The 25,896-nt window shown below is 55.2% G+C and overlaps 1 protein-coding gene across 3 annotated transcripts in view; it reads right to left on the bottom strand.

Moving 5' to 3' along the window:
- DLGAP4 (DLG associated protein 4) overlaps nucleotides 1-25,896 on the bottom strand; it is a 192,320-nt gene that overhangs the window by 65,449 nt on the left and 100,975 nt on the right. For 2 of the 3 annotated variants that reach the window (XM_028523757.2, XM_036009795.1), the window contains exons 3-7: nucleotides 15,062-16,133; nucleotides 11,801-12,042; nucleotides 9,227-9,341; nucleotides 6,723-6,773; nucleotides 3,700-3,943 (exon numbers count right to left, since the gene is read on the bottom strand). In XM_028523757.2, the coding sequence (XP_028379558.1) occupies nucleotides 3,700-3,943; nucleotides 6,723-6,773; nucleotides 9,227-9,341; nucleotides 11,801-12,042; nucleotides 15,062-16,060 (1,651 nt within the window). In that variant the 5' untranslated portion in view covers nucleotides 16,061-16,133. The remainder of the gene's footprint in view (nucleotides 1-3,699; nucleotides 3,944-6,722; nucleotides 6,774-9,226; nucleotides 9,342-11,800; nucleotides 12,043-15,061; nucleotides 16,134-25,896) is intronic. The other variant, XM_036009794.1, reaches the window with a different exon arrangement.

The raw sequence follows: 25,896 nt of genomic DNA, 5'->3' as shown, positions 1-25,896 counted from the left end.
CAGAAGGACTTCAGAATGGCTGTGGATCAGTAAGTCTCTGAATTCCTTCTCCCTCTTTCTGCACAGGAGTGTGAATTGCAATTATTCTGTCCCTATTTCGGCAATGTATGCTGGATGCATGGGGAGCTGGGGGTGGGAAGTGGATAACTTCCTCTTTAGATTTTAGGTCACTCAATCAAGAGGAGTCGCATCCAGACTTGGCATAGATCGTGAGATCTCGATGTTATGATTGGATGAGACTTGGGGGAGGGGTCTTCAGGATAAGCATATTTTCTAAATCAGTATGTCCAAGAGAGGTCTGTTCTAGATTGAATTACTGACGCCGATTCTTCACTCCTCCCTGGATCTAAACCCTTTGCCATATAAATACAATTTCTTTTTTTTTTTTTTATGAGATCTGGCAATTTTAGTCTAGACATTCAGGCATCATTATTTTAAGCATTGGTATGTTTATACATTTTGTTTGGGACTTTCACATTGAACTATTTTCTTTTCTTGATCATTTTGGTAGCTTTCTTCTTGCCCTTCCTATACAGTATAGGAGCTATGTTATATCCTTGTGGTAATTCTCATGTTCCATGCCCTGTTCATCTGGACATACTTCTATGCTCTTCATGCTTGTTGTAATGATTTCAAAGACGTCCATTAGTCTTGTTTCTCTTTGGTGAAGCTGAATGCCCAGGAGGGTGCCGAAATGGAGGGTTAGAATGCTCCTGTGCAGGAATACACAGTCAGCAAGCTGGGCAGCTTTTCTCCAAGCAGTGACTCAGGGACCCAGGTCCCTTCCATCTATGGTCCTACTTTGGAGCTCTTTGGATCCAACCAATAAGCAGAGAAAGGGAGACTGGAGTATGCACTTTTAGATGAAGGATTTCCTTCCTTGTTAAATTTCATTAATTTTAAAAATTCTTCTAGAAAGTCTACTGAAATTTTATTGGGTCTCACTGGAGATTTTCTTCAGGAGACGGCCCGTCTGAGTGAAGGTATGTACCTTGCTCCAGCTGATACTTTCACCTGTGAATGGTTTCTTCATGAGCCAAAATGCCACTTGCCTTGGCCTTTCTGCGTATCTCAGGAAAGGAAATAGAAGTCCATGGCTTAGGCAGTCCTCTGGTTCTTCTCAGTTAGTACTCCATCTCGACTAGGAGACCTCCCTGGGTTCCCGGCACCCTCGGCTGAGTCACCGGGATCTCTGCTAAAACCAGGTGGTGGTTCCCCCTTCTAAAGCTGTGGGGGTCCCCACTCTGCCAGGCCGAGTGGTTCCCTCTCTCTGGGATGCGGGAGTCTCCACTCCGTCAAGTCCGCGTGGCTCTCCTCCTCTGGGCTGCGCATGGCTCTCCTTCTCAAAGCAGCATGGTTCTCCCCCTCTAAAGCAGCCTGATTCTCCTCTAAATACAATTTCTGACACAAAGGTGAGTGTGTACTCCTCTATCCCTTCCTTGTCTTTGAGCTCAGTCATATGACTTGCTCTAGCCAATAGAATTTTAGCAGCTGTTATACAAGCAGGGCCTTGGTATGTGTGTGTGTGTGTGTGTGTGTGTGTGTGTAGTTAGGCTTGCTCTCCGATGCTTCTGCCATCACCATGAGCACATGCCCTGGCTAGGCCACCGATCCCACAAGGACCCTCTGGCTCCAGAAGCAGAGCTGTCCCAGCGGATTCACAAACTTGGGAGCAAGAAATAAATGTTAACTTTTGTATTACACTGATTTCGTGGTGGTTTGTCATGCAGAACTACTCTAGCAATAGCTAACCAATATAGGAACCCAAACAATTCTGAGACTTGTAGCTCATCACCCATTCCCAGCTCATTCGTGAGTGATGGATGTTGTGGGAGATTAGTGAATGAGGGGTTATTTGAAGAAAATTGCTGGGGTGCTATTATGTCCCCTCAGGCCCACTTCATACTTAGAGAACTTGGCATGGGCCTGATGATGTGGGGAATCTAACCCTTCACCAGAGGCTCCTAAGGGACAGAAGACTGCCTGGGAGAGCGGGGCAGGTATCTCCTGGATTTGGAGGCCACAGAACGTGGGCCTCAACACCTGCTTGGAGACCTTTGAGACGGTGAGGCTGGCAGCGCCACCTGCGTGTGATCGCAGGTCTACAAGGAAGGCTGTGTCAGACTGACCCAGACTTTCAGAATGCCGCAAAGCAAAGGCCTCATTTCACATGGGTTATGTGGGAGCCGAGGGAAAAAGTAGGGCTGGAGTTGTCTTCAGAGAATTCTGCCCCAGATGGCTGCCTGGCAGGGCCAGGCCCCCCAGTGAAAAGAAAAGGCTGAGTGGGGAGGAGGAAAACCATGGGATGGAGGAGCTGAGGGGGCATAGGAAGCAGTAGGCTGGAGGAAGACAGCCCGTGCCGGAAGAGAAGGCACCATGTGGGCCACGCAGGACAGGGGGAGCTCCAAGAGCACCCCCTAGGAGAAAGAGTCAGCATGTGGCATCTGTCACACAGAAAGTCCTAATGCCAGACAACACCTGCACTAGCGACCTCCCCCTCCCACCCGGAGGGACCAGAAACAGCCACTGGTGAATGAGGAACAGAAAAGACCTTGACCACCACGCCCAGCTGCAGGTGCAGGAGATGTTGAGGCAGACGAGACCGAAGCCTGAGACCCAACTTCGACTCTTAATACCTGACAACGAGACTGTTCCTTAAGGGCTAAACACAACTGGAAAAGCTCAAGGATCCGCCCATATGTCATCCAGGCAATAGGGAAACAAAGTGGTTTCTTGCTCTGCCCTCCCACAAAAGCTAGTTCATTCAGCCAACAAGCTGGTCTCCTGTGTACATGCGATCCACAGGATTCAGGTTCATTTATGAACATAGAACACCAACTGAGTTCTCGAAGCAGCTGTCTCTTTCGACAACAATCTGACCCCGACTGCCTTCAATTGTTAGGAGGCTCACAGTCAAGTCTGAAACCAGTGATAACAGCTACTGCTTGTCAGTTCCTACTGTGTGCGAGCCCCTGATAAGCACGAATGAACACTTCCTATGCTAAGTCTTAGTTTCATCTCCCCACGAGCCCTCTGGGGTCTGGCTTATGCCCCGGTTCACGTGTAGATGGGAAACTGAGACTCAGGGAGAAGCAGCTAGCCAGAGTAAGCTCAAAGCTCTCCACTAAACCGGATATTGTGGTATGATTTCCCTTGGTCCTGATTTTGCTGATTTTCACGGCTTGCTCTGTGATACAGGGTCCTCTTTCTTTCTCTGATCTTGCGCGGGTTATCTTCAGAGAATTTAGAACAAGTACTGGGAAGGGTAGTTTGTCCCTGATCCTGAATATGACAGACACCTGCAAACTCACTCCGTTGAGAAGGCTCAAAGTGGATCCCATCCCCTCCCGGAACGCTCCGCCTTCCCTTCAGGGTCCGGTCCTCCCCACAGGTTTGCCCACTTTAATCCCAACAGGTAGGTCCAAGCGAGCCCGGCCCACCAGCAGGTGGCTGCTCTGAGACAGGGTCTGGACAGCTAGGGGCAACCAACTACTATCCCACCAGCTGGAGCTTTCAGCAACCCCTCACCCCGGCCACCAGTGGTGGCATCGGCCTCTGCGACGCCCATTTGAGCACCAGCTCGCCAGTTGGTGGAAATCTCAGCCCAAGGCCTCCCTAGCATTTCCCACTGGCTGCCCCCCACCACAACAAAACAAAACAACACGCCCCCCCCCCCCCGCCCCCACCTCCTGTACTCACTCGGGAGCGTGCGACTGTTGCTGAGGCTACTGGTGCTGGGCGGTGGGGAGAGGGACTGCAGGGAGACGCTGTCTTCTTCCTGCGAGGAGCAGCCGGCCTGGATGGCGCGCAGGTAGCTGTGGCTGCGGGAGCGGAAGTAGCTCGGCAGCGGCAGGTCCAGTGCCTCCGCCGCCGTGGACTCCGCTTCGCTGCAGGCAGACTCGCAGGCCGCCTCGTACTGGTCGCTCAGATCTGCCTCCCGAACCTGTCCGGGCAAAGGCAGGCGTCAGGGGCCAGCTTTGCCCGTCCTAGAGGGACGGGGAGCTTCGTGGCCGGCTCAGTGGCAGGGCTGTCGAGTCTGTGGGTCCTCAACTCAGGCCACCACCCCGTCCGTCTCACTCGGAATGGGATCAACGCAAGGAGCCCTTGGAGATACAACAGCCCCTCGCACCTCTCTGGGCCTCGCGCTCCCCATCCCACTGATGGACCCACAGATTTTAAGGTCACATCTGAATACAGTGGGAAAGAAGGCTATAATCAATTAGTAATGCCTGCCCAGAATGTTGGAATGGGGGTGCTAATAGGTGTGCTAGATATTTACTATCTTACAACGTATAGATATTTACTATCTGTAAAATGGGGGCTAGTTACAGACTGAATTTTACAGGATTATTGTCAAGATTAAATGCGATAATTCACGCCACGCACAGTAAAGGGAATGCACTTACCAAGGGTATACCCGGTGAGTAAGGGGCAGAATCGAGCACCCCAACTGTGTATTTAAGGAAGATTGATCTAACCCTGGTACACACAGCGGATACTGGGGAGGGGTCTGGAATGGAGGCAAAGGCCAGGGATGAAGCTGACACGACCGTCCAGTGCGAGGAAGCACCACCGGACGAGGGGAGAGGCGGTGAGGATGGAGCGCGGCGGCACGGCCGCTACTCGCCATCTCACATCTAATCCAGCCCCGTCGGGGTGGTTTCCGAGTGTCCCTCCGGAGACCACCACACACCTGAAGATCCTACGAATCTGCAGCTGGAGGCGTGAACATAAAGGCGCCTCCCCGCACACACGCGCTCCGAGGGTTCCGGAAGGGCCTGCCTGACTCGTGTTTCGGGCCGCGCTGACGACTGGGGACCAGAGGACATGAGGAGTCAGCGGCCGGAAACGGGCGCTGGGTGGGGGTCCTGGGGGAGGTGCGCGAGTTGGCCGAGCACCTCGTGGAGGAGAGGAATGAGCCGGGCCTGGGGCCAGCTCTGCCCTGGACTAAGCCGTGTGACCTCAGGCCACCACTGTCCTCTGGGTCAGCGTTTCTCCGTTGAGATGAAATGAAATGAAATGAAATGCCCCCGCGCTTGTCGGACGCTGCGTCAGGTGAGCTGACTCTGGGAATCGTCACCCAATTTGGAGCATATGTTTGGGAAGGTCTGAATCTGTGCTGTCCAATTTGGTAGTAGCTAACCATGTGGGGCTATTCAGGCATCAATTAATTAAAATTAAATAAAAAGTTCACTTGCTCATGCTACCTTGTCAGGCAGCGTGGACCACAGAACATTTCTGTCTCGGCAGAAAGTTCCATGGGACATCAATGATACAGTGAAAGGCACGGTGGCATGCTCAAAATCCGCTTGGAGGGGACATTGAAGAGACAGCTGTGTCCAAAGCTGCCACCTGAAGTGGCAGCTGCCGTACTGAGAGGCGCTTGTGACTGCCCAGGGCAATGAGGTCTTGCTTCGGGACGCCACGGTGACACCACAGATCCGGGACGAAGCTGTCTGGGTTGCAATCCCCGGCTCATCATTTCCTCGCAATGTGAATATGGGCAAGTCACTGAACTGCTCTGCGCCTCAGAGCCGTTACAGACCCAGTTTGGAGGCTGGTTATAGACCAAATTTTATAGGGTTATTGTCCAGACTCAGTGAAATAAAATAATTCCCACCACAAACTGAGAATAGCGTCTGGGAGAGGAAACACCTGCCAACCTGTGCCTAGGATCACGGGCAGATCCGTGGGGTGAGTGCAAGGGTTTGCAATGTTGGTTAAGATGCTCCCAAGCCCTAGCGGTGGGGGGGGACACCCGGTCAATGCTGCCAGCATGTGTATCACTGAGGACACACTGTGTGCAAGGAACTGCCCTGGGGGTTTGATATGTGAACACATCACATCTTTACCATGAGCCTGTTGAAGTAAAAGGAAAAACAGGTTGCCTGGCTCCCTGTGGACTCCCCAAAGACCTTCTGGAATAATATGTGCAAGAGACACTGTGACATGGGGGTCACATACGGCATCCACCTCCGGCATCAGGAAATGTGGGGCCACCCCTAATTAGTTTTGCCCCTAGAGGACATATGTCCTTAGACAAGTACCTTGCCCAGTGAGGGGTTAAGCTCAGAGCACCTCTTCTGTTCTACATTCTGGACTTGGGGCTGGAACGTGGGAGGGAGAGGGGCCGCCTCCAGGGGCAGGATGAGTGTGCAGGGGAGGGGGGCACCCTCAGGGCAGCCAGATGGTTCCAGGACTGGTGCCACCTGCCTCGGTTTCTGTAAAATTGAAAAGTCTCTGCATTCAAAAAGTCCCGACACTCCAACATCCTCAAAGGCCCCAAAGGAGAAAAGTCAGGGGGTCTAGGGGCTGGGACCTGGAGGTCAATATCATGAGTCCTCAGCCTGTTCAAATAAAAGTCACCCCAGGCTTTTCCCCAGCTTTGCGGGAGGCGAGGAGGGAGGAAGCCACAAGACTCTCAGGGAATGCTTGTCCTTGTCCCGGGGTTGTTTCTTCCCCATTCATAGAAACTTGCTCGCTCTTTCTCATTTCGGGGAAGAGGAAACTGAGGCACAAAAAAGTGAAGCAATAAGGCCGGGGAATGAAAGGTCAGGGCACCAACATGAGCCCAGACTCTACCCTCATTGGAGGAGGCTTTCCTGGTGCTGGCTCTGCTTGTACCTGCCTGGGCTGGGAGCTAGACGCTACTCAGATGCCAGGCTTAAAACCCGGCCCTGGACTCTGGGATTGGGGTATGAAAGAATCGCAAACATACTGACCTGCTGCTCATGACCAAACAACTGGGGGATCAGGGAGGCCTGTCCAAAAATCTGCAGAAAGAGAGGGAAGGGGAGGGTTATGGGGGGACCAAGGCTGGGGCTGGGGCTGGTTGCTTAGATTCCGCTGCAAGAGAGCTTGTGGGTAACTGGCCTAACTTCCTCAGACTGGCTGAAGCCCAGGTTCTAGGAGGTGTGACTTGGCTTCCTCCAGGAATGGGAGGCTCACTCCTTCTGGGGCTGAGCATTGCTGAGGATTTGTAATCTGCTGCTTACACGTCTTTCTCTTAGTCTGGCCCCTGGCACCGTGGATGTCCTGTCTGCTGCCTCTTACCTGGGCGGGCAGCCCCCAGGATCTACAGATTAGGGACAGGGCCTTCTCTTCCCTGGTCAGGACCTGCAAAGTCCATTGCCTGGTGGGCGGGGCGGAGGGGGATCCTTCTGGCAGGATTTGAGGCCTCAGAGACACAGCTACAGCTGGCACATCTCTGACTTTGGAGCCACAGGTGAGGCTCAGGTCACTCAAGCCTCTGGGGGTGAAGGTTTGGGAGTTCAGAGGACCCTGGGCTAGGACAGAGCTGGGGATGGACAGGGGGTAATAGGAGAGCCCTGCTGGGGTCCCCAGCCTGGCCGATAACTGGCCTTCTTGTGTAAGCAAACGATAAATGTGGTCCAGGTGCCAGGGCCAGGCAGGGGGTGGAGATGGGTGTGAGAGAGAGAAACAGACAGACACAGAGAGAAACATGGAAATGAGACGCACTACAGAGTCAGAGACAAGTGTGAAATGAGGGGAGAGACACAGATACAGACAGGAAGACCGAGAGCAGAGAGAACGTGATAGGGTGGAAGAGACAGGGAGGGAAGCCGTCCATTCAGCAAATGCCCACGTGCCCTGTGCCACGTGCCAGGGACACTGTGCAGAACAAGACAGCAAAGCCCCTGCCTGTAGGAAGCTCTCAGTCTTAAGAGCAACACAGACATTAAGTAAGCAAGCAAACAACATAATTCCAGATAATGGTATGTGCTGTCAAGAAAATTAAGCAGGGTAAGGAATAATGCCCTGGGCATTCCTTTATGGGACAGGGCAGGCCCCTCTGAGGAGGTGACTTTGACGAAGACCTGAAATGCAGGGGAGTCAGCTGTACAAAGATCTGGGGGATTAGTGCCCCTGGAAGAGGGAACAGCAGATGCAGTGACCTGGGGCAGGGACAAGATGTGTGAGGAACAGAGAGGAGGCCAGTGTGGCCGTGGTAGGGTGAGACACAGAGCAAGCCCCGAGGGAGGCAGGGCCTGCCGGGTCCCAGGTAGGACTCTGGCTCTCCCTTGGGCAGGTGGGAGCCATGGAAGGTTTGCAGCGGGTTGTCATGTGCTCTGCCATAAGTCTTTTACAAACTCCCTCTGGCTGCTGAGAACAGACTGGAGGTGGCAGGCATGGAGGCCAGGATAACTGTTCAGGTGAGACTTGGTGGGGCCTGGGTGAGGGTGACAGAGTCCTATGGCTGGGGCGTGACCCTTCCCCATGCCTGAGGTCAGTCTCCTTGGAATCTGGGAACAACAGTGCTGAGGGTGGGGCCCTTGGGCAGGCTCGGCCAGGCAAGGGAGAATGGGGTGTTCAGGAACTGGCGGTCCCAGAGGTGTCTGGCTCTGAGCGGTCCATCAGCCTGGGCCATGGGACTGCACACAGCGTGACCTGGGCTGTCCCTGCCCAGTGAGAAGGCTGGGTCTGTGCCTGGCTGCCCTCGCTGCCTGGCCGTACTCCCACTGGCCCGTGTCTGCCCTCACTGGTCCTTGTCTCCATATCCACACCGTGGAGGGAGCTCTCGAGCCGTGGCTGGTCCTACCTTTACAAACTCTGAAGGGCGGGGTCTGACAGCCCTGGGTCCCTGCACACCTTTGCTTCTTCCTGTGTGACCTCGCCTCTCTGAGCCTCAGCAGCCTCATCTGTGAGATGAGGACATGAATAATAACGTCCCCACAGGGGTGGCTGTGAGGGTTCAAGGAGCTGAGTGTTAAAAGTGTAGCACAGGATACTTCTGTTGTTAGTGCTCCAGAGTGGGGCACTCTGGGGTCACACAGCAAGATGACAAGAACCACGAAGGTAGCTACCCTTCGCTGGGCGCTTTATGTTCATCATCTCATTGACTCCTCAGAACGCTTTGAAATAGGAACTACCACCCTCCCGTGGGAAATCAGGAAACAGGCTCAGGGAGCGGGTGACTTGTCCTGTGTTCCTATCATCAGTGACAAGGCTGGGACCAAACCCAGGTCTCTGGAGCAGTGATGTGGACCCTGGGGATCCACAGCCTGGGCCGTGCAGTGTCGGCCCCGTGATTGCTCCCTAGGCACAGGACAGTCAGAGAGACACAGGCAGGCAGCTTCGAGAACAAAGACTGAACAGAAGCACAGTGCAGGCCACTCAGCAGCGGCTGGGCCCCGTGTCTGTCCTCTGGGGTGGGAGCTGGGGCTCTCCCGGGCTCACCAACATTCAGGCTGCCCGTCACCCTCACCTGGCTGATGCAGCTGGAGTCGTTGAGACTGTCACTGATGGGGTTGTAGTCTTCCTCCCAGCTCGGACACTTGGAGGGCAGCAGCACGTCCACAGAATCCAGGCGGTCCAGGCTCCTGGTGGGGGCAGGGAGCAGACAGGGCTCAGCCCACCCATTGTTCAGCATGGGAAACTAAGGTTCAGAGGGGAAAAGACTAGCCAAGGTCATTCAGTGGCAGAGGGAAAAACGGAAGTCACTGCCCGTCTGATAGTGATGGTGGTGGGGGCAGGGCAATGAGCAAACACAAAGCTCCCAGCTTTTGGAGGCTTTGTGGGGCTGGAGGGTGCGGGCAGCTCTTGCCTGTCATATCTGCTGCAGCCATGAGGTGGCAGCACAAGCTTGCTTTTGACCAGTTCAAACCCATTTGGCCCACACTAGCTCAATTCTACAGCCCCCTCCCCTGCAGGTCTGGGGCAATTCTGGGGGCTGGACAGAGGGGGTGGAGTCCGTCAAGACCCACAGCAATGAACTCAGACAAGGCTGCCCAAAGGGCATCAATTTCCACGTGATGTCAGGGAGCCCCCACCAGGCCCCTGAAGATTTACTAATCATCCCCATGGTCCCAGCTCTTCTCACATCTACCTGACCCTGGGCCTCACCCCCTGCAACCCCCACACTCCCTGCCCCTCGCTGCTCTGGGGATAAGGTCCAAGCAGCCAACAGCTCAGGCTCTTGATATAGATGGGCTTGGACTGGAGTCCAGTTTCCTTGCTGGGTGACCCCGGACAAGTTATCGCCTTTGTTTAAGTGTCAGTCTCCTCACCCATTAAGTGGGAACGACACTGCCTGCCTGCTGGGGCTGTGACAAGGACTCAGCGACCAGACTGAAGTGCACTGGGGCAGTAGACCCCAGAGAACAGCAAGAGCTAACAGGTGGCGCCCATTACTATGACTACTTTTGTTATTATTGTTACTGTTGTTATATTGTTACTATTCCTCTTATTCAAGGCCTGTGCCCTGGCCCTGACCACCTCTCCAATTTTAATGCCCACTGATGATTCATAGAACTGTAGGATCTCAGGCCTAAAAGAGGTTTGAGAGGTCATCCAGCTCAGGCCCCTCTCACTTAAAGATGGGAAAACTGACGTCCAGAGAGGAACTGAGCTGGGACTGGCCAGTGGTGTCCTAAATTTCCCCTGCAGGCCATTCCCCGCCTTCTGCCCCAGCCAGTGAGACCCCTGCCCTTCCCCTCCCAGCCTCAGGCCCACTGCCACCTGACCTGCTCTCCCTCCTGTCTCAGTCCCTGCAGACCGCCTCCCTCATGCAGCCTGGGTCTGTGCCGCCCGCAGCAGTTGGAGAACTAGGACTAAGCTTGTTTTCCTCAGCTCTTCCGAGTCTTTCTTTTGTTTGCTCCTGACTTGTTTTTGTTTTTCTTCCTCAGTGGACTTTGAATCCCCCTCACCTGTTTTGTACTCACTGAATAGACTTTCCATAACTTGCCCCTCATTCCTTTCTGTTCTAATCCCCATGGTGAGTTTTGCATGTGAAAGCTCAGCTCTCTCTCTTAACATTTCAATTGCTGCTTTCTGTGTGTGTGTTCCATTCATTCATACTTTCACTGGCTCTTTCAAGTCTTAAAGCAACAGGCTAAGGCTCGAATAGCAGAATTCAGGCAGAATGATGGACAGGTGAAGGCTGTCTGTCTCCCTGTGCCTTATGGACCCTCTCTCCTCCCCAGTCTTGGAGCTCACCACAGGGATCGATTACAGGGACATGCGCAGAGGGGCCTCTGACACTTTCCTGGGCAGTGCTGGCCTGAATGGTGGGCTTGGTTCTCCTAAGCTGAAATAGAGATTCCCCTGGGGCAGTTTCCCTGTGAGGGTGGAACTCAGCTGGGGATGTGACTCCTATGGGCAGGGTTTACCTGGCCAGTCTCTCTAGGGAGGCTCTCCTGGTTTACCATAGGATGAGGCTCATTTGTGGTCAGGACTTACTGCTGGGGGGCTTATGGGGGTGGATCACCAAATGCAGGGGCTCTCCAGAGTCAAGTCAGTCAAAGTGCAAGGGTCAACCTAAGGATGAGGACCTCAGGAAGGGCCTAGCCTGAAAGAACAGAGGTTCACTTAGGGTGCCTGGGTCACTGTGGGCTCAGGTTCTGGTCTCAGGCAAGGTTCATCTGTGCGGCTGGGCTCTCTGGGGACAGACGAAACGGAGGAAGGTTTCCAGGGATAGGGCATAACTGCAGGGCTCGCCTAGAGCGCAAGGCTTGCCTGTGAGCTGGCACAGAGCAAGAATCTTCTCCAGGGTAGAGCACCTGTGCGGGCGGGGCTCACCTGAAGGGGCGGAGCTCCAATGGAACCTGGTTGACTTGTGGGCGGGGCTCCCACAGTGGCGGGGCTCACTTTAAGGGAGAGGTACATTTTAAGAAGCAGAACTCATCAGAGGCCAGGGCTTCTGGTGGGCGGGGCCTCTGGGGGCAAGGCTCAGTTGGGAGCTGAGACCTCCAAGGTCGGACTTGGACGTCTAGGGGCGGGGCTTCGGGGGGACAAGGCTTGCTTGGGGGCCAGAGCGTAGAGGGAGGACCTGCGGGCTCACCTGCGAGGGTTACTCTGCTCTCCCAGAGACTGCTGCGTGGCCCTTAGGTAGCTCTGGCGCCGCGCCGCAGTCTTGGGTGAGGGCTTGGGGCTGCCGGCGGACTCGTCGCTGTCCTCGTCGCCCATGGCCTTGATGTAGCTGCCGCTGCGCATGCGTCGGCAAGGGATGTGGCCCTCCGCTGTGGTATCCGCCTCGCGCGGGGAAAGCAGTGCAGTGCTCCACTCGCCGCCACCACCGGGCACCTGGGAATGGGTGGAAAGGCCTGAGCACACTTCGAGAGAACCACTGGCCGCTCAGCCTCAGGCTCATCACCTGGGTCAGAGCATCAGTCCTGAAGCTCTCTCGCTCCCCGTCTCAGAGAGTTGGGCCTTTGGTGCTGGGTGCTGCCATTGGAGCCTCCCAGCTGCTGGGCAGAGCCCCGGGCTGGGAAGGATAGCTGGGGTCCAGAGCCGGCTCTGCCACAACTTCTCTATGGGCCTTAAGCAAGTCCCTGCCCATTTCCGACCGCAGATTGCTCCATGGATCCCAGGCTGGGTGCCCCAGCCAAACCGCCATGTGCTGCAGCTGCCTTTCTAAGTAGCCACTGTGTTCCCATCACTTCCCGCGCTATTTCAGAGGACGGCTGATGATGCCACTGCACAGACGAGAACAGCAGGCCTGAGGGAGGCCCCCAGACCTGACACCAAGAGCCTGGCCGTGGGATGGGGGAGGGCGGGTCAGAGGACCCTGGCACAGCACTATGGCGGTGGGGTCCTCTAAGCCAATCACAGTTCCACATCCCACTGGTCAGTAAACTGAGGTACCAGGGAGCTGACTTTCAGGGTGGCATAGCCACTCAATAAGCTGGAAAAAGGGCTCGGTTTTCCCATCTGAACCTCAGGGACCCTCCCCTACCTGTGGAAGGGGGTTGTGATAAGGGCAAGTGAGATCACAGCTGTGAGGGCACCTTTAGTCCCTGGTGGTTACAGTGGCAGAAACCAATAGAGGGGACCTCCTCTGTCTTTGTAAGGCCAGGCTCTGCCAGCTGCTCCAGGGCAGCACCCACAGCCCACACCCCCCGCTCATCTGATACACACACACGTGTGCACACAGTGGACATTCACCTCGTGATGAATGAGTGTGCACATCTCAGCACTTACACCAGCTCAGCCCCAGCACGGGGTAAACAGGCCTCATCATGTGTGCATATCTGAGAGCAGGCATACTTTCCCACACACGCCCATCTCACCAAGCAGGCACTCCAGCAGCCCCTATATTGTGTGAATCCCCCTCACCGTGTACACGACATAAACACAGTGCATATTCACACACGTCACATACACGCTAGCCACCACTGCACCGTGGACATATCTCAACGTGTACCCAGATCACTGTGCATATTTCTGCTCAACGCACGCAGGGGGCGCACCCTCACTCCGTCTCTACTTCACCATGGATACCCAGGTACACATGGGTACAACATACCCATTCTTTACCAGGTGCACAATGCACACTCCCCAAATCGCCACGGCTGCACAGATGCCACATTCTTCTTATTGCCTGTATTACCGGTGGCTAGTTCCCAGCCAAGGGAGGGTTCATGGCTGGGACTCCCACCCTAGGGCATCCGCTCAGCCTTCCCAGACCCCCTTCCCCAGCTGATTGTCCGGCCAGTCACGAGAGTCTGCACATTCTACCCCCCAAACCATTTGCTAGTCCAGCCTCCCTACCTCTACTTGTCCCTAGGGAAGGTGGCCTGTATATTTCTGCTCAGAACCTGTTGCTGCCTCAGCCCCCACGCACCTGCCTCCCGTCACGCGGTGGGGCGGCACCACCTCAGGGCCCGAGGGGCCGCCCTTCCCCGGTGTCGCTGAAGCGTTTTCACACGATCAGACCGACCGCACCATTGTGAGGGGGAAGCCAGGTCACACAACAGTCTTCTGTTTCTAAACTAGGAGGTGGATTCAGAGCCATAAAAGCCTCAAATATATAAAACACTGCCTAGATTTCATTTTCTCCTTATTAAAAAAAATAGCCTTTCTCCTTCATTTCACTGCTTTTGGAATTTTATATAGAATGACAGGAACTCGGGGCTTTGTCCGACTTTGATGTTCAGCTGGTTCAAAAACGCATCTATGTGCTCCCAAAGGCCGGCCAGGCCTGCACCGGCAACCCCCCACCCCACAGGTAGGCCAGCTCAGCACCTGCGGAGGCGGCCCCCTCCACCTTGACGCGCACTAGAATCTGCTTCCTGGAACTGCCACCCACATCTCGGGCTCTGTCACTGTCCCTGCCCTTGAGAAACCTGGGGGATGTGTAGCCACGGAGATGGCTGAGCCTCCTGCCATTTTCCCTGAGTGTGGCCTTGGTGTATAATAAGTGCCTCAACAAACGTTAGCATTTGAAAGAGAAAAGCCAGTCCCCCAAACTGGGTTAGGGCCTCTGCACTCCCGCAGCCTGCTCCACGCTGATCTCCAGAACATTCTGCTCACACTGACGTGACTGTATGTCCACGTGTCTCTCTCTCCCAGCACCCTGACAGTCGGGGCCACGTCTTACTTATTTCCAGCTCTGGTCATCCAAGTGTCCCTCTGGTCCTCTAGCCCCCTCTCCTCTCACACTTCCTGGGCACTAACTCTATGCCAAACCCTGCCTTGGGCCTTGGGGGCACACAACCACACCAGTTCTGGGCCCCGTCCTCAAGGAGCCCTCAGGCTGGTGCGAGTAGCACTCAGGAGGCCAGCAGTTAGAACGCTGTGCAACTGGTCCTATGAGGTGGGTAGATAGCACAGCTTCTGGATTTGTCTTCTTTTTCTTAAAAAAAAGATTTTATTTATTTAGAGAGAAGGCAAGGAAAGGAGAAAGAGAGGGAGAAAAACATCAATGTGTGGTTGCCTCTCATGCCCCCCACTACTGGGGACCTGGCCCGCAACCCAGGCATGTGCCCTGACTGGGGATTGAACCAGCGACCCTTTGGTTCATACGCTTGGGCTCAATCCACTGAGCTACATGAGCCAGGACCCAGATTTGGCTTCTAAAGGGCAGCACATGTTTTAATCTCTACTCAGGGCTGGTCTCAGAAGGGTCCTCACCAATGTCTGCTGAGAGCACGAGCAGTGGGAGGAATCCCCTTATAAGCAGGTACCACCAGTCACCCATTTCCTAGGCGAGTAGACAGAGGTCTGAGTGAAGAAACTTTCCAAGTGAATCTGTGATACAGTTAGGCCCCACAACTGTGCCTTCCTCATACCCCTTACCCCCCTGCCCCTGGAAGGGACCCACCTGCAGGTAGTGGTAGGCTAGACCCTGGTGGCAGGATTTGGATTTTAGCAGGCTCTTATCCAAGGTGGCTGAGGTCTTCTGGCAGACCTCATGGGCGTGGCTGAGGGTCAGGGTGGACCAGGAGCCCCGCTTGACGTAGTTGGTGTCAGTGCCCACCCCAAGGCTGGGGCAGGAGGCCGGGGGTGCGGGCGGGGGTGGCGGGGAGGTCAGGTCGGCGGTATTGTTCTTGGCGGCTTTCAGCATGTGCCCGCTGATGGTGTTGTAGGCGTGCATGAAGTAGCGCGGCTGGCTGCGCTCCACCTGGCGGCCCAGCGTCATCAGCCCGGAGGCCGGCCCGCTGCTGCGGAAGGCACCCCCTTCGCCGTCCAAGTTGTCGTCGGAGCTCCACCAGCCTGAGATGTTGGAGCGGCTGCGCCGTTTGGGCTCCCCGGCCTTGGCCCGCTCCTTGCTTTTGGCCCTCCGGCCTTTGCCGTCCTCCAAGACACCTTTCTTGCTGCCATTGGCACCGATTTTGCCTGCTGTGCCCTCCAGCGAGGGTGCCTTGGTGAAGAAGAGCCTCTGCACTGAGTGGACCAGGTGGCGGATGCGGCCGGGGCTCTCCCCGCGGGCCTTGGCCTCGCCGCGGGGGAACTGGAGAGTGCTGAAGCCATCGCGGTGGATGGGCAGCTGCTTCTCAAACTGGTCCAGGAGGTTGGCGGGCAGCCGGTTGATCTTGGTGGCCTGGGCATGGCTGGGGAAGGGGCTCTCCTCTGGCACCTCGAAGTGGGAGTTATAGTGGATGCGGGGGAAGGTACTGCTCGGGGGCGGCAGCTGGTTGTTGAGCGGGAAGAGACCATCCCCTGGAAGAGCGTTCTGCCCAGGGAAGCGAGCCTCGCGGGCAAAGGCCTCCGTGGGCGATAGCAAGTAGGGGTTGCGGTCGGGCCCTGCGAACAGGGGCTCGTGCGGTGGGTCCAGGCTGTCGGAGAGGTGGCGGGGGCGGCTGTCACCGAGGCCTTTCATGATCCCAGCCCTTGGGGCAGGGGCCGTCGCCCTAGCGGGGTGCCCGGGTCACCTCTCCCGGGCAGCAGCTGTCCTGGGGAGAGAAGACAGAGAGAGGTCAGCTGGATTTGGAGGAGACAGGGGCCTGGGAAGGCCAGCCGGACCCCCACACATGCCAGGGTTAGGCGTTTCTGGAGTCCTGGCCTGCCCTTAACCTTGTGGGTTGGAGGACAGCAGTGCGACGGAGGCCCACATGCCGTGTGTAGGAACGAAAGTTACATCTCAGGCTAGCAACCTGGTAAACAAAGTATCTTCCACTCTCCCACCTCGACCAGTTATCCTCAGAAGGTTCGAACTCAGAAGACTCCTGGTCACCTCCGACGTCCACGGTGGAATGTGGTGGCGTGGGGCCACTGCCTGTCTTCCTCTTTCCTCCCCTCTCTGACTCTGTCCCTCATCATAAGGAGTCAACAGGTGTGCACCCCAAGCTCACTGCACATGCCCCCCAACAGCCACCCCTCGGGCCCCGGCGTGGTCCCACTGGCAATGCAGGTCACCCATGGGAAGATCCCATGCTGGTCCTGGAAGTAAGGGTCATTTGGACAGGGAGTTCCAGGGCGCCTGGTATCCAGAGTGTGGTCTAGTTCCAGGATGTAGACTCCCAGTGGCCGTGTCCATTTGGCCCCTGAACGCTCCTCACTTTCTTGTTGCCATTGGCAGCAAGGGGAAGGACATGGTTGAAAGAGCAGGGTCCAGGGCAGGGACCCCCTTCCTAGGGTCTGAGGGCAGCACTGGCCAGCTCTTTACTGTGGCAGGGGAACCCTTGCATCAGATGTAAGCCGTCTGTAAAAACCCTCTCTGTCCTCAACAAAAGTCTATGGAGCGTGACCTCTGGGCTAAGACTCGGGGCCTGCGGACATCAGAGGGGCCCGTGAGCCCACTAGCCCACCGTTTCCCACTGAGACGGATCTGTGACAGCCGGCCGGGAACAGAGTTCTCAGGCTGATACAGGTGCACATGTGTCAGGACTGTGTGGGCTGGGCAAGGCCTCAGGGGAGGACAGCGTTCAAGTGGAACCATGATACCTCAGTTTCTCCACCTGTAAAATGGGGGCACTTGGGCTAGCTGTGTCTTCCAGCCAGGCCCATCCTGGAAGTACCAGCCTCACACTCAGGAAAGCCCCTTTCCTATCTGGGGCTCAGCCTTCCTGTCTCTACCTTGGAGCAGAGGGGAGGCAAGTTTCTAAACCCCAGATCCCACTGGCTCTGCTCGGAGGAGTCCCAAGGCTTGGCCTGGCTCGGGACAGAGCAAGAGAATGCAAGGGCAGCAGGGGGCAGCTCTCAGAGGGGCTGGGCCACATCAGAGTGGACGGGCTCTGGCTGAAGCCAAGTGTGGTCAGCAGGATGGTGTCTCCCGAAGGTGCCCATGTTCTAATCCCCAGAACCCGTGATTCTGCTGTGTTAGGAGGGACTCTGCAGATAGGATTAAGGATCTTGAGAGGTGAGATTACCTTGGATTATCTGGAAGGGTAACCCAATCACCTGGGCCTGTACAGGTGGGAGACACAAGGGCTCGAGTTGGAAGGGGGTGGGGCTGAGGAAGCGGAGCTCAGGGTGAGGCAGGGTCGCGGGCCCAGGGGTGCCGGCCAGCAGCCTTCAGACCCTGGAAGAGGCGAGGGGCCAGGTTCCTCCCTAGAGCCCCAGAAGGAAGGCAGCCCTGTGACTCGTTTTGGACTTCTGACCTCTAAAACTGAAATAATAAATCTGTGTTCCTTTAAGCCACTAAGTTTTCGGTACTTGGTTACAGCAGCAGTAGGACACGAACACAGCAGGCGTGGGTCTGGGGGTCCCGGACTGCTCCCCACCTCTCAGAGCAGCTTTGAAGGCAAATCCCAGACCCCCTAAAACCTCTGCGCGGAGAACACTGGCCTAGGTGAAGCCCCATCTGATAGATGGGGGGCCCCCCCCGAGGCCCTCAGCGGGGGAGAACTTCCCCAAGATCATACAGTAGGTCCAGCGCCCGAGGCAGGACCGGGGCCGCACTCTTCCTATTCTGCTTTACACCGGTCGCTCCAACTGGGCTGCTCCCAAGACTGTCAAGGATCTGAGAATCATTTCCTTGGATCCAGCCAACTTCATGACTCACGGTGCGCCAGGCCTTCCCCCGAGACTGCTGCAGAGTCCGCGTGTGCGGGGCTCCTCCCCTGCTCTGCCAGACTCTCTGTGGCTCCAGGAGCCTGACGGACCCCACTCCTGGGGCATGCTGGGGACAGTCCTTGGGGCTGAGCAACCCCCTCGGAAGCGTTTCTGCTTCCACCAGGAGGCTCGTCGGAACATTTATCCCCAGCCCGGAGAGGAAGTCTGCCGATTTGTATCTTCATCTTCATTGCACCATATCCTCACAACAGCCACATGAGGTGGGGGACCCTATCTTCACTGTACAGATGGGGAAACTGAGGCTGGGAGAGGGAGTTGTAGTCAAGGTGGAACAGGCAACGCAGACAGTCAAGGTTCCCCTGCACTCCAGCCAGCAGCAGCTCCCTCGAGGCAAACCTCTTCTTGAAGACAATTTCAGGAAGATGCAAAGCCGCCCCCAGAACCTCCTGCCACCCCCCCCACCCCCCGCCAAGCCTTTTCTTGGCCTCCTCGCATCCCCTCGGGGACACGGTGACCTCTGGGCTCAGGGGCCAGCCTCTTGGCGCTCCAGCCGAAGAAGTGTGCGTGCAGCAATATGTCCTTGATGCCACTCAGGAAAGGCCGGTGACCCTGAAAACAGAACGCTGTGTGCAAATACAGCCCCACCAGCTAGGCAGGGGCCGGACTCCCTAGAAACGCCGTGTGGTGGAGACGGCTGGTCTCCAGGAGCCCTGGCCCAGAAGTGCACACTGCACTCAGTTCTCCCAGCCCAGGGCACATTCTACAAACCCCGCCCCCCCCGCCCCCCCTGGGGAGAAGCTGGCTTCAGTTTGACATCACAGGTACTCCTGACCCCAGGAAGCCAGATTTGCTCTAGGAGGACTGCGTGTGCCTGGGCCCATGGCCACCTCCCGCAGCCTAGATGGTGGAGTTGCCAGATGGGGCAAGGGAGGTGCTCTCGGAACTGTGAGTTGTGGGCTCGTGCTGCTCCCATGGTGGTGGGGGCCCACCCCTACCCCAAGTCCTGGTAAGGACCATTGCCTGTCTTGTGGGGGAAGGAGATGCACAGGCACCTGCCTTAGAGGATTACAGGGCGGAGAATAGGGGCTCCCACCCTCAAGGAGACCTCCAGAGCACGGCTAGATACTGTAAGGACAACAAGTGGCCTCTCAACAGCTTTCCTTCCTATGACTGGGCCCTTGTTGCTAGAAGTCTCTTCCTTTGCAGGGAAAGTGGGGAGGGTTTTCGGGGACATCTATAAAGGACACATGGACGAAACCAAAGGGCGTAGGATCAAGGGTGGGAAGGGGGGAAGGCTGGGGTACAGGGAGAGTGCTGGGGGGAAAATGGAGATAACTGTACTTGAACTACAATAAAAAAAGTAAAAAAAAAAGTCTTTTCCTTTGGCTCCTGGGGCCCTGAATATCTATCCTTCTACCCCATTTAAATGCTGGTGTTTACCAGGATTTCGGGCAGGCCCACAGTGTCCCTGCATCAGTAAAATGCTTCAGTGTCACCCAGTGGGGGCTCACGCCAGACACCTGGGCATCTCCTTGAATTCGTCCCTCTCTTGACCTTCCACGTCCTTCCCCTAAAACATCCCCCACTGTGCCTGGCATCCTGTGGTTTAGGTGGAGCCAGTCCCATCCCAGAACCCCAGGGGTAGACACATGACCTAGTCCTGGCCAATCAGAGCCCTGCATCCCTGAGTACTGACTGGCTCAGAGATGGAAACAGGATCCTCACTAGCCATGAGAAGTGGCCCTGGGATTAGGGCTGAACTTTTGGAAAAGAGGTGGCTTCCTTTCTGTTAGGGCTGCTGTGCTGGGTGGGGTGTCAACCCAGAGTCCTTGGTCAAGATCCTGCCTGATGTCTCAGGTACGAGAGTCCAGAGGCGTTCTGTTTAAGTCTGAACCGGGTTTCTGTGTTTTTCAATAAGAACCTGACTGATACTGGCCTCGTGTCCACTGGTTCACAACAACAGTGGCTGTGGGAGGCCCACCCATATCTCCTGTGGTCTCATCACTATGGTGCTGGACAGGCTGACTTCCAGCTGTCAGCACCGGCATCCCTGGGGCGGGGTGGCTCGGGGGACTTCCCCTGGCGGCTGGAGCCCACTCCGCTCACAGGTAGCCTTGGCCTGCAGGAACTGCCAGAGAATCAACAATCTCCCACCTGGCTGCTGTCTCGACTTTTGGAGAATTGGTGTATAAATGCCCTCGCTCCTCCACCTGCAGGTGGGACAACTGAGGGAGGGGCTCTCCACTGAGAGCTGCCCATGGGGACCGAGCTCCACTTGCCCACAGTGGTCACTGGCTTGATAACGCTCCTTTCACTGGTTGCCTCTCCCCTGCCTTACCTCCCCCTCCCACACTGCGCTGCCTACTCCCAGATGAAGTACTTGCACTTGAATCCTTGTCTTGGGCGTACTTCTGGGGAGCCCCAACTAAGACGGTTGCCGAGTCACAGTGATTCTGCTTGGTCCTGTTTCCTGGTGGCATCCCCTTCCTGTCTCCTCTGCCTCTGTCCTCCCACCTCTCACCTGGACCATGGAGGCCAGGATACTCTTTTCTTTAACCCCTCATCCACCTCTTTGAGTTGGAAACTTAATTCATTCACTGTCTGACTTTCTGATATCTAATAAATGTGTCATTGGAAAGGTGATCCATTTCTCTGAGTATTCATTTGGCTGCATCACATTGATTTTATTTCCCCACAGGTTTTTCCTCCCTTAAAAAAGAACTGAGGGGAAATTTGCATAATATTAACCATTTTAAAGAGTATAATTCAGTGACATTTCAGTATGTCCACAATGCGGTGTAACCACTACCTCTATCTAGTTTGAAAACACTTTCTTAACCCCGAAAGAAAATGCTGTACCCAGCCAGCAGTTACTCCCTGCTCCCTGCTCCTCCTGGCCCCTGGCAACCACCAGTCTGCTTTCTGTTTCCATGGATTTACTTATTTCCCAGGGGTCTTACTTTTATTGTGACTATATATATGACATACATACATATATATGTATGTCATATATATATGACATGAAAATTGCCATTTGAACCGTTTGTAAGTGTATAGTTCCAAGGCATTAATTACATTCACAGTGTTCTGCAAATACCACTATGATTAATGTTCGAAATTTGTTCATCAGCCTAGAGAGAAACTCTAGCACCATCAAGCAATAACTCCTTATTCTTCCTCTTCCCTGAGTCCTTGGATTAGTCATTTCTAATCTACTTTCTGTCTCTATTAATTTGCCTACTTTAGATATCACGTGAGTGGAATCACTCCATACCGGTCCTTTTGTATCTGGCTCATCCCACTAAGGATAATGTATCCAAGGTTCACCCATGTTGTAGCATGTAACAGAAACCCACCTCCTTTTTTATGGCTGAATAATATTCCATTGCATGTACTCCTGTATGCCACATTTGTTTGTCCATTCTTCTGACACACATTTGGGGTGTTTCTATCTTTTAGCTACTATGAATAATGTGTCCAATGAACAATGGCGTACAAGTCCTTGCATGAATCCCTGCTTTTAATTCTTTCGAGTATATACCTAGGAGTAGAACTGCTGGGTCATACAGTAATTCTGTGTTTAGTTTTTGGAGGAACCGCCAGACGGTTCCACAGTGGCTACACTCTTTTAAATCCTGCTGGCCATGTGCAGGTTCCAATCTCTCCGCCTCCTCACCAATGTTTGTTCTTTCTTTTCTCGTTAAAGTAGACCCATCCTGGGAGGTGTGGGCTGCTATTTCACCGTGGTTTTGGTTTTCATTTCCCTGGTAACTGATGATGCCGAGCATCCTCTCATGGGCTCATTGGCCATTTGCATACTTTCTCTAGAGAAATGTATATTAAGTCCTTTGCTCACTTTTAATTGGGTGATTTGCCACTTGTGTCATTTTAGGAGTTCTTTATGTGTTCTTTAAGGGCTAGATATTAAGCCCTTATCAGATATGTGGTTTGCAAGTATTTTCTCCCCTTCTGTCTCTATAGGTTTTTGATAGGCCGTGGTTTTCAACTTTTCATGGACCAGCCGCTCACTCTCTCCTTCCTCATCAGCACGGATGGCCTCCCTTCTCCCAGCATCCCCTGGCCTGTCAGCTCCACAGAGAACATGAGTTATGTTCCGTAACCTCCTTGTGGGCAGGGGCTGGTTCTTCCCATCTGAGGGGCAGAGGAGTCAGAACAGATCTGCGGACGGGCAGGGAAGGGATGCTGTAATGGCCACCCAGGTCACCCCTTCAGGACTGGGGCTGCTGCCGGTGCACAGCTGGGTACCTGCTAGGGCTTGCTCTTAGCCAAAGGGAGACGCCTCACCAAGGTAACGCTTCTTTCCCAGGGGCAGCCTGAGCCCAGTAACTGGCTGATGTGTAGGCACCGAGGCCTGGCTGTCTTGCCCAATTCACAACAACCCTGAGGGGGTGTCCCAGCTCCAGAGCTTCCTATGGGATTAGCCGAGGCTTTTGTTGTAACAGCGCCTTGCTCCAAATCCTCCCTCTGCCCAATCCCGCAACTCTCACCTGTCACAGGTGTTCCCAAGGGACTCCCCACGCAAACCTCAGAGTGTTTCCTGACCCTAAAACAAGATGTAACTAGGATCCACTGTACTTTGTTCCCTCCCCGCTGTGCATGGGATGCTGGGCGATGGACTCACCCCTCCGGGGCCCCAGCTTCCTCTCCTATAACATGGGGATGATGGCTGTTCCTTTCCAAGGTTGTGATAAGGATCAATCCTGATTCCCATAGAAAGCCACTGGCATGGAGGTGCTGGATATATTTCAGTCATACTTCCCTCCTCACCTCACAATGCTTCTTGGGGACCGGCCAAGGCTTCCAGTGTAGGGATACTGCACAGCACAGTGGAAGGTGCATGCAGCTGGACCTGCGTTCAAATCCTGGCTCTGCTCTGTGCTTGCTGTGACCTTGGACTGGTCCCTCTCTCTGGGCCCCAGTGTCCATCAGTAAGCAGCAGAGGGTTTGAGTGAGGGTGGTCCGGTCATCTCGTCACATTGATTTCTCTGAGCTCTCTCTTGGTTGGGGGTCCTGAAACTTTGGGTGCCAGCCCCTTAGCCACCCAACACCCAGGGGTGGCAGGAGCCTCACCTTGGGGAGGTCTTAAAATAGGCAGACCTCAACTTTGCAGGGAGAGCAGCTGGCTGCCTCAGCTCCCCTTGGCTCTGAGCTATACTTAGGCCCATCCGGGTGCCCATAATTGCCTCTCATTAATATAAGCCTCATTGCCCTCGTGGAAACGTAGAGAAGGCAGCGGCACTGCTGCCTCCCTGGGAGCGCCCCCCCCACCCCCCCGCCCTCCGTGGTGCCTCTGTGTCTGCAGCTGCTATGCCCATCTGCACCGAGTGGGGACGGCTTGCCCCGTCCCAGCTCCTCCTGGAGCCAGAGCCAGCCTGTGGGCATGGGAGAGGTAACTGGGGACAAAGCCAGGAATAGAGCCCAGCATGACTCTTTCTGAAGTAGAACTCACCCGAGTGTGTCATTTTCCTAGTCTAGAACCTTCTGGGGATCCTCTTCCCTCCTCAGTTCAAACTCTCTGGTGTGGCAGACAAGACCCTTGCTGGTCTAACCCCAAACCCTTTTTCAGACATTCCCAATCCCATTTGTCTTCTTCACAGCCCCTCGCTTCTGCCACCCCAGGTGTCTTACGATTTCCTACTCGTATCTTCTGTATTTGGTGCTATTAGAAAGGCTGTTTTTTGTCTAAGGTTGCATTAACAGAGATAGGGAGTCGAAATGAAGGGAGGGGATAGTCCTGTTAAATGTGGAGCGCTGCTGTTAAGAGAGAGTCAGATACCTAGAGTGGGCCACAGGAGACTGAGCTGAGTGGTGAATGGCTGGAAACGATGTGGGCGAAAGGGCCAAACCTTCTAGGATGCTCACTCACAGCAGCCCACGGAGGACACAGCCACTACCATGGGCCTCTGAAGGGATGACGTGTACAAGGGAAAGGATGGGCTCCATGGGGCCTGCAGGGCCGTGGTGCTCCCTGGGGCCGGGGAGGGGGTGTGGAGGTGGAGAGAGGCGGGCTGTGTCACGCTGTGAATCTCTGGGTGCCCATCCGGTTCTCCTCCCTCATCTCTTGCCACAGCTGCCCCGTCTCTTGCTGGCCTCTCCTCCTCTGACCCCTAAACACTAGAGGCACTGGGTGCTCTGCTTCTCGCTACGCTCCTTCTGGCTGATCTCATCCAAACTCATGGCTTAAATACCACCTACATCTGACAACTCCTAAATTTACATCTTCCGCATGGTCTCTCTCTCAGACACCACACTCGTTTCTCTCGCTGCCTCCTTGACATCTTGCCCCGGATGTGACAGGTCCACAGTCCCCGTTCTGCTCCTCCTGTAGGCCGCCCCGATTCAGCTCACGGCAACGGCATCCTCCTGCTCGCTCAGGTCAGAGGCCTCAAAACCATCCCTGACACCTCTTCCCTTCACCCTCCCGCCCCACTCCACTCAACAACACATCCTTCAAAACCACCTCTGCCTCCCACATCCCCCAGCACCTCGCCGACTCACAGCCCTGCCTGGGCGGGGTCCCGCTCGTCTCTCACCCAGACGACAAGATTCCCGGGCTCTCACACTAAAAGTCACTCTTCTCTCTTCTCTTCTTCCTGCTTTCCAGACCTCATTTCCTGCCCCCACTCCCTTGGGCTTCCATTCTGTTCCCCGAACAGGGATCCTTAACTCGCATCTGGGGGCTTTTGCTCTTACTGGTAAGTCTGCCGGAACTGCCCTGCCCCCCGCCCCCGACCCCACTAACTGCTCCTTCACTTCACACGGGTCTTGGTGCACAAGCTACCTCTGCACAGAGACCGACCTAAGCACCCCCTCACCCGCCAGCCCTCTCTGCCGGAGCACCTTGTCCCTGCTGTTCCAGGCCCCATTGTGTCCGGTGGTCTGTCACCAGCACCCAGCACGGGGCCTGGACACAGCAGAGGCTCATGAGGCTGTTGCTAGATAGAAGAATGGCAGAAGGTCTCGGGGATGCCTAGACTCGAGGCACAAAGTGGGGCCGTTACTGGGTGGCAAGTTTTTGGCTCAAGCTAATCATCGAGATCCTTTATTGAGCACTTACTGTATTCCAGGAGCTTCCCTTATGTGAGGTCATTCAGTCCTCACTTGCAGCTCCTCCTGGTGGGGATGATGAGTCAGGTAATTAGCCACCAACATGCACCCTGGGGGCCCCGCCCGCTTCCTGGCTCCTGGTATTTGTGTTCTTGTGTAGAGCCCCCGTCTCCAACGTGAGCAGGGGTGACTCTGTGACCAATAGGATACTGTGGAAATGACCAAGTGTGACCTACCTCGGAAGGTAGGTCAGAGCAGATGTGGCCGCTCCGGCCCTCCTCTCCTGGCGCACCAGCCCTGGGTGCAGTCAGCTGACAGCCAGCATGAACTTGCCAGCCAGGTGACTGAGCCACCGTGGGAGCAGCCCCTGCAGCCCCGGCTGACAACTCAGCTGCAACCGCAGGGGAGCCCCCTGGCCACAGCCACCCACTGAGGCTGCTCCTGGGTCCCTGACTCTCAAAACGGCATGAGATACTACATGTTGCTTGTTTTAACATGCTGCCAAGTTTTGGCATAACTTTTATGCAGAAATAGGTAACTAATTCTCCCATGTTAGAGGACAGAAAGCAGTTGGAAAGGCTGAAGTCACCTGCTCCAGGCTCCGAAGCCTAGAGGGGGTGGAGTCGGGCGTGA

The sequence above is a fragment of the Phyllostomus discolor genome, chromosome 9 (genome assembly GCF_004126475.2).
Source record: "Phyllostomus discolor isolate MPI-MPIP mPhyDis1 chromosome 9, mPhyDis1.pri.v3, whole genome shotgun sequence".
NCBI classification, from domain to species: Eukaryota; Metazoa; Chordata; class Mammalia; order Chiroptera; family Phyllostomidae; genus Phyllostomus; species Phyllostomus discolor.
Note: the sequence above shows the minus strand (reverse complement) of the source record. Positions and strands in the feature narration are given on the sequence as shown.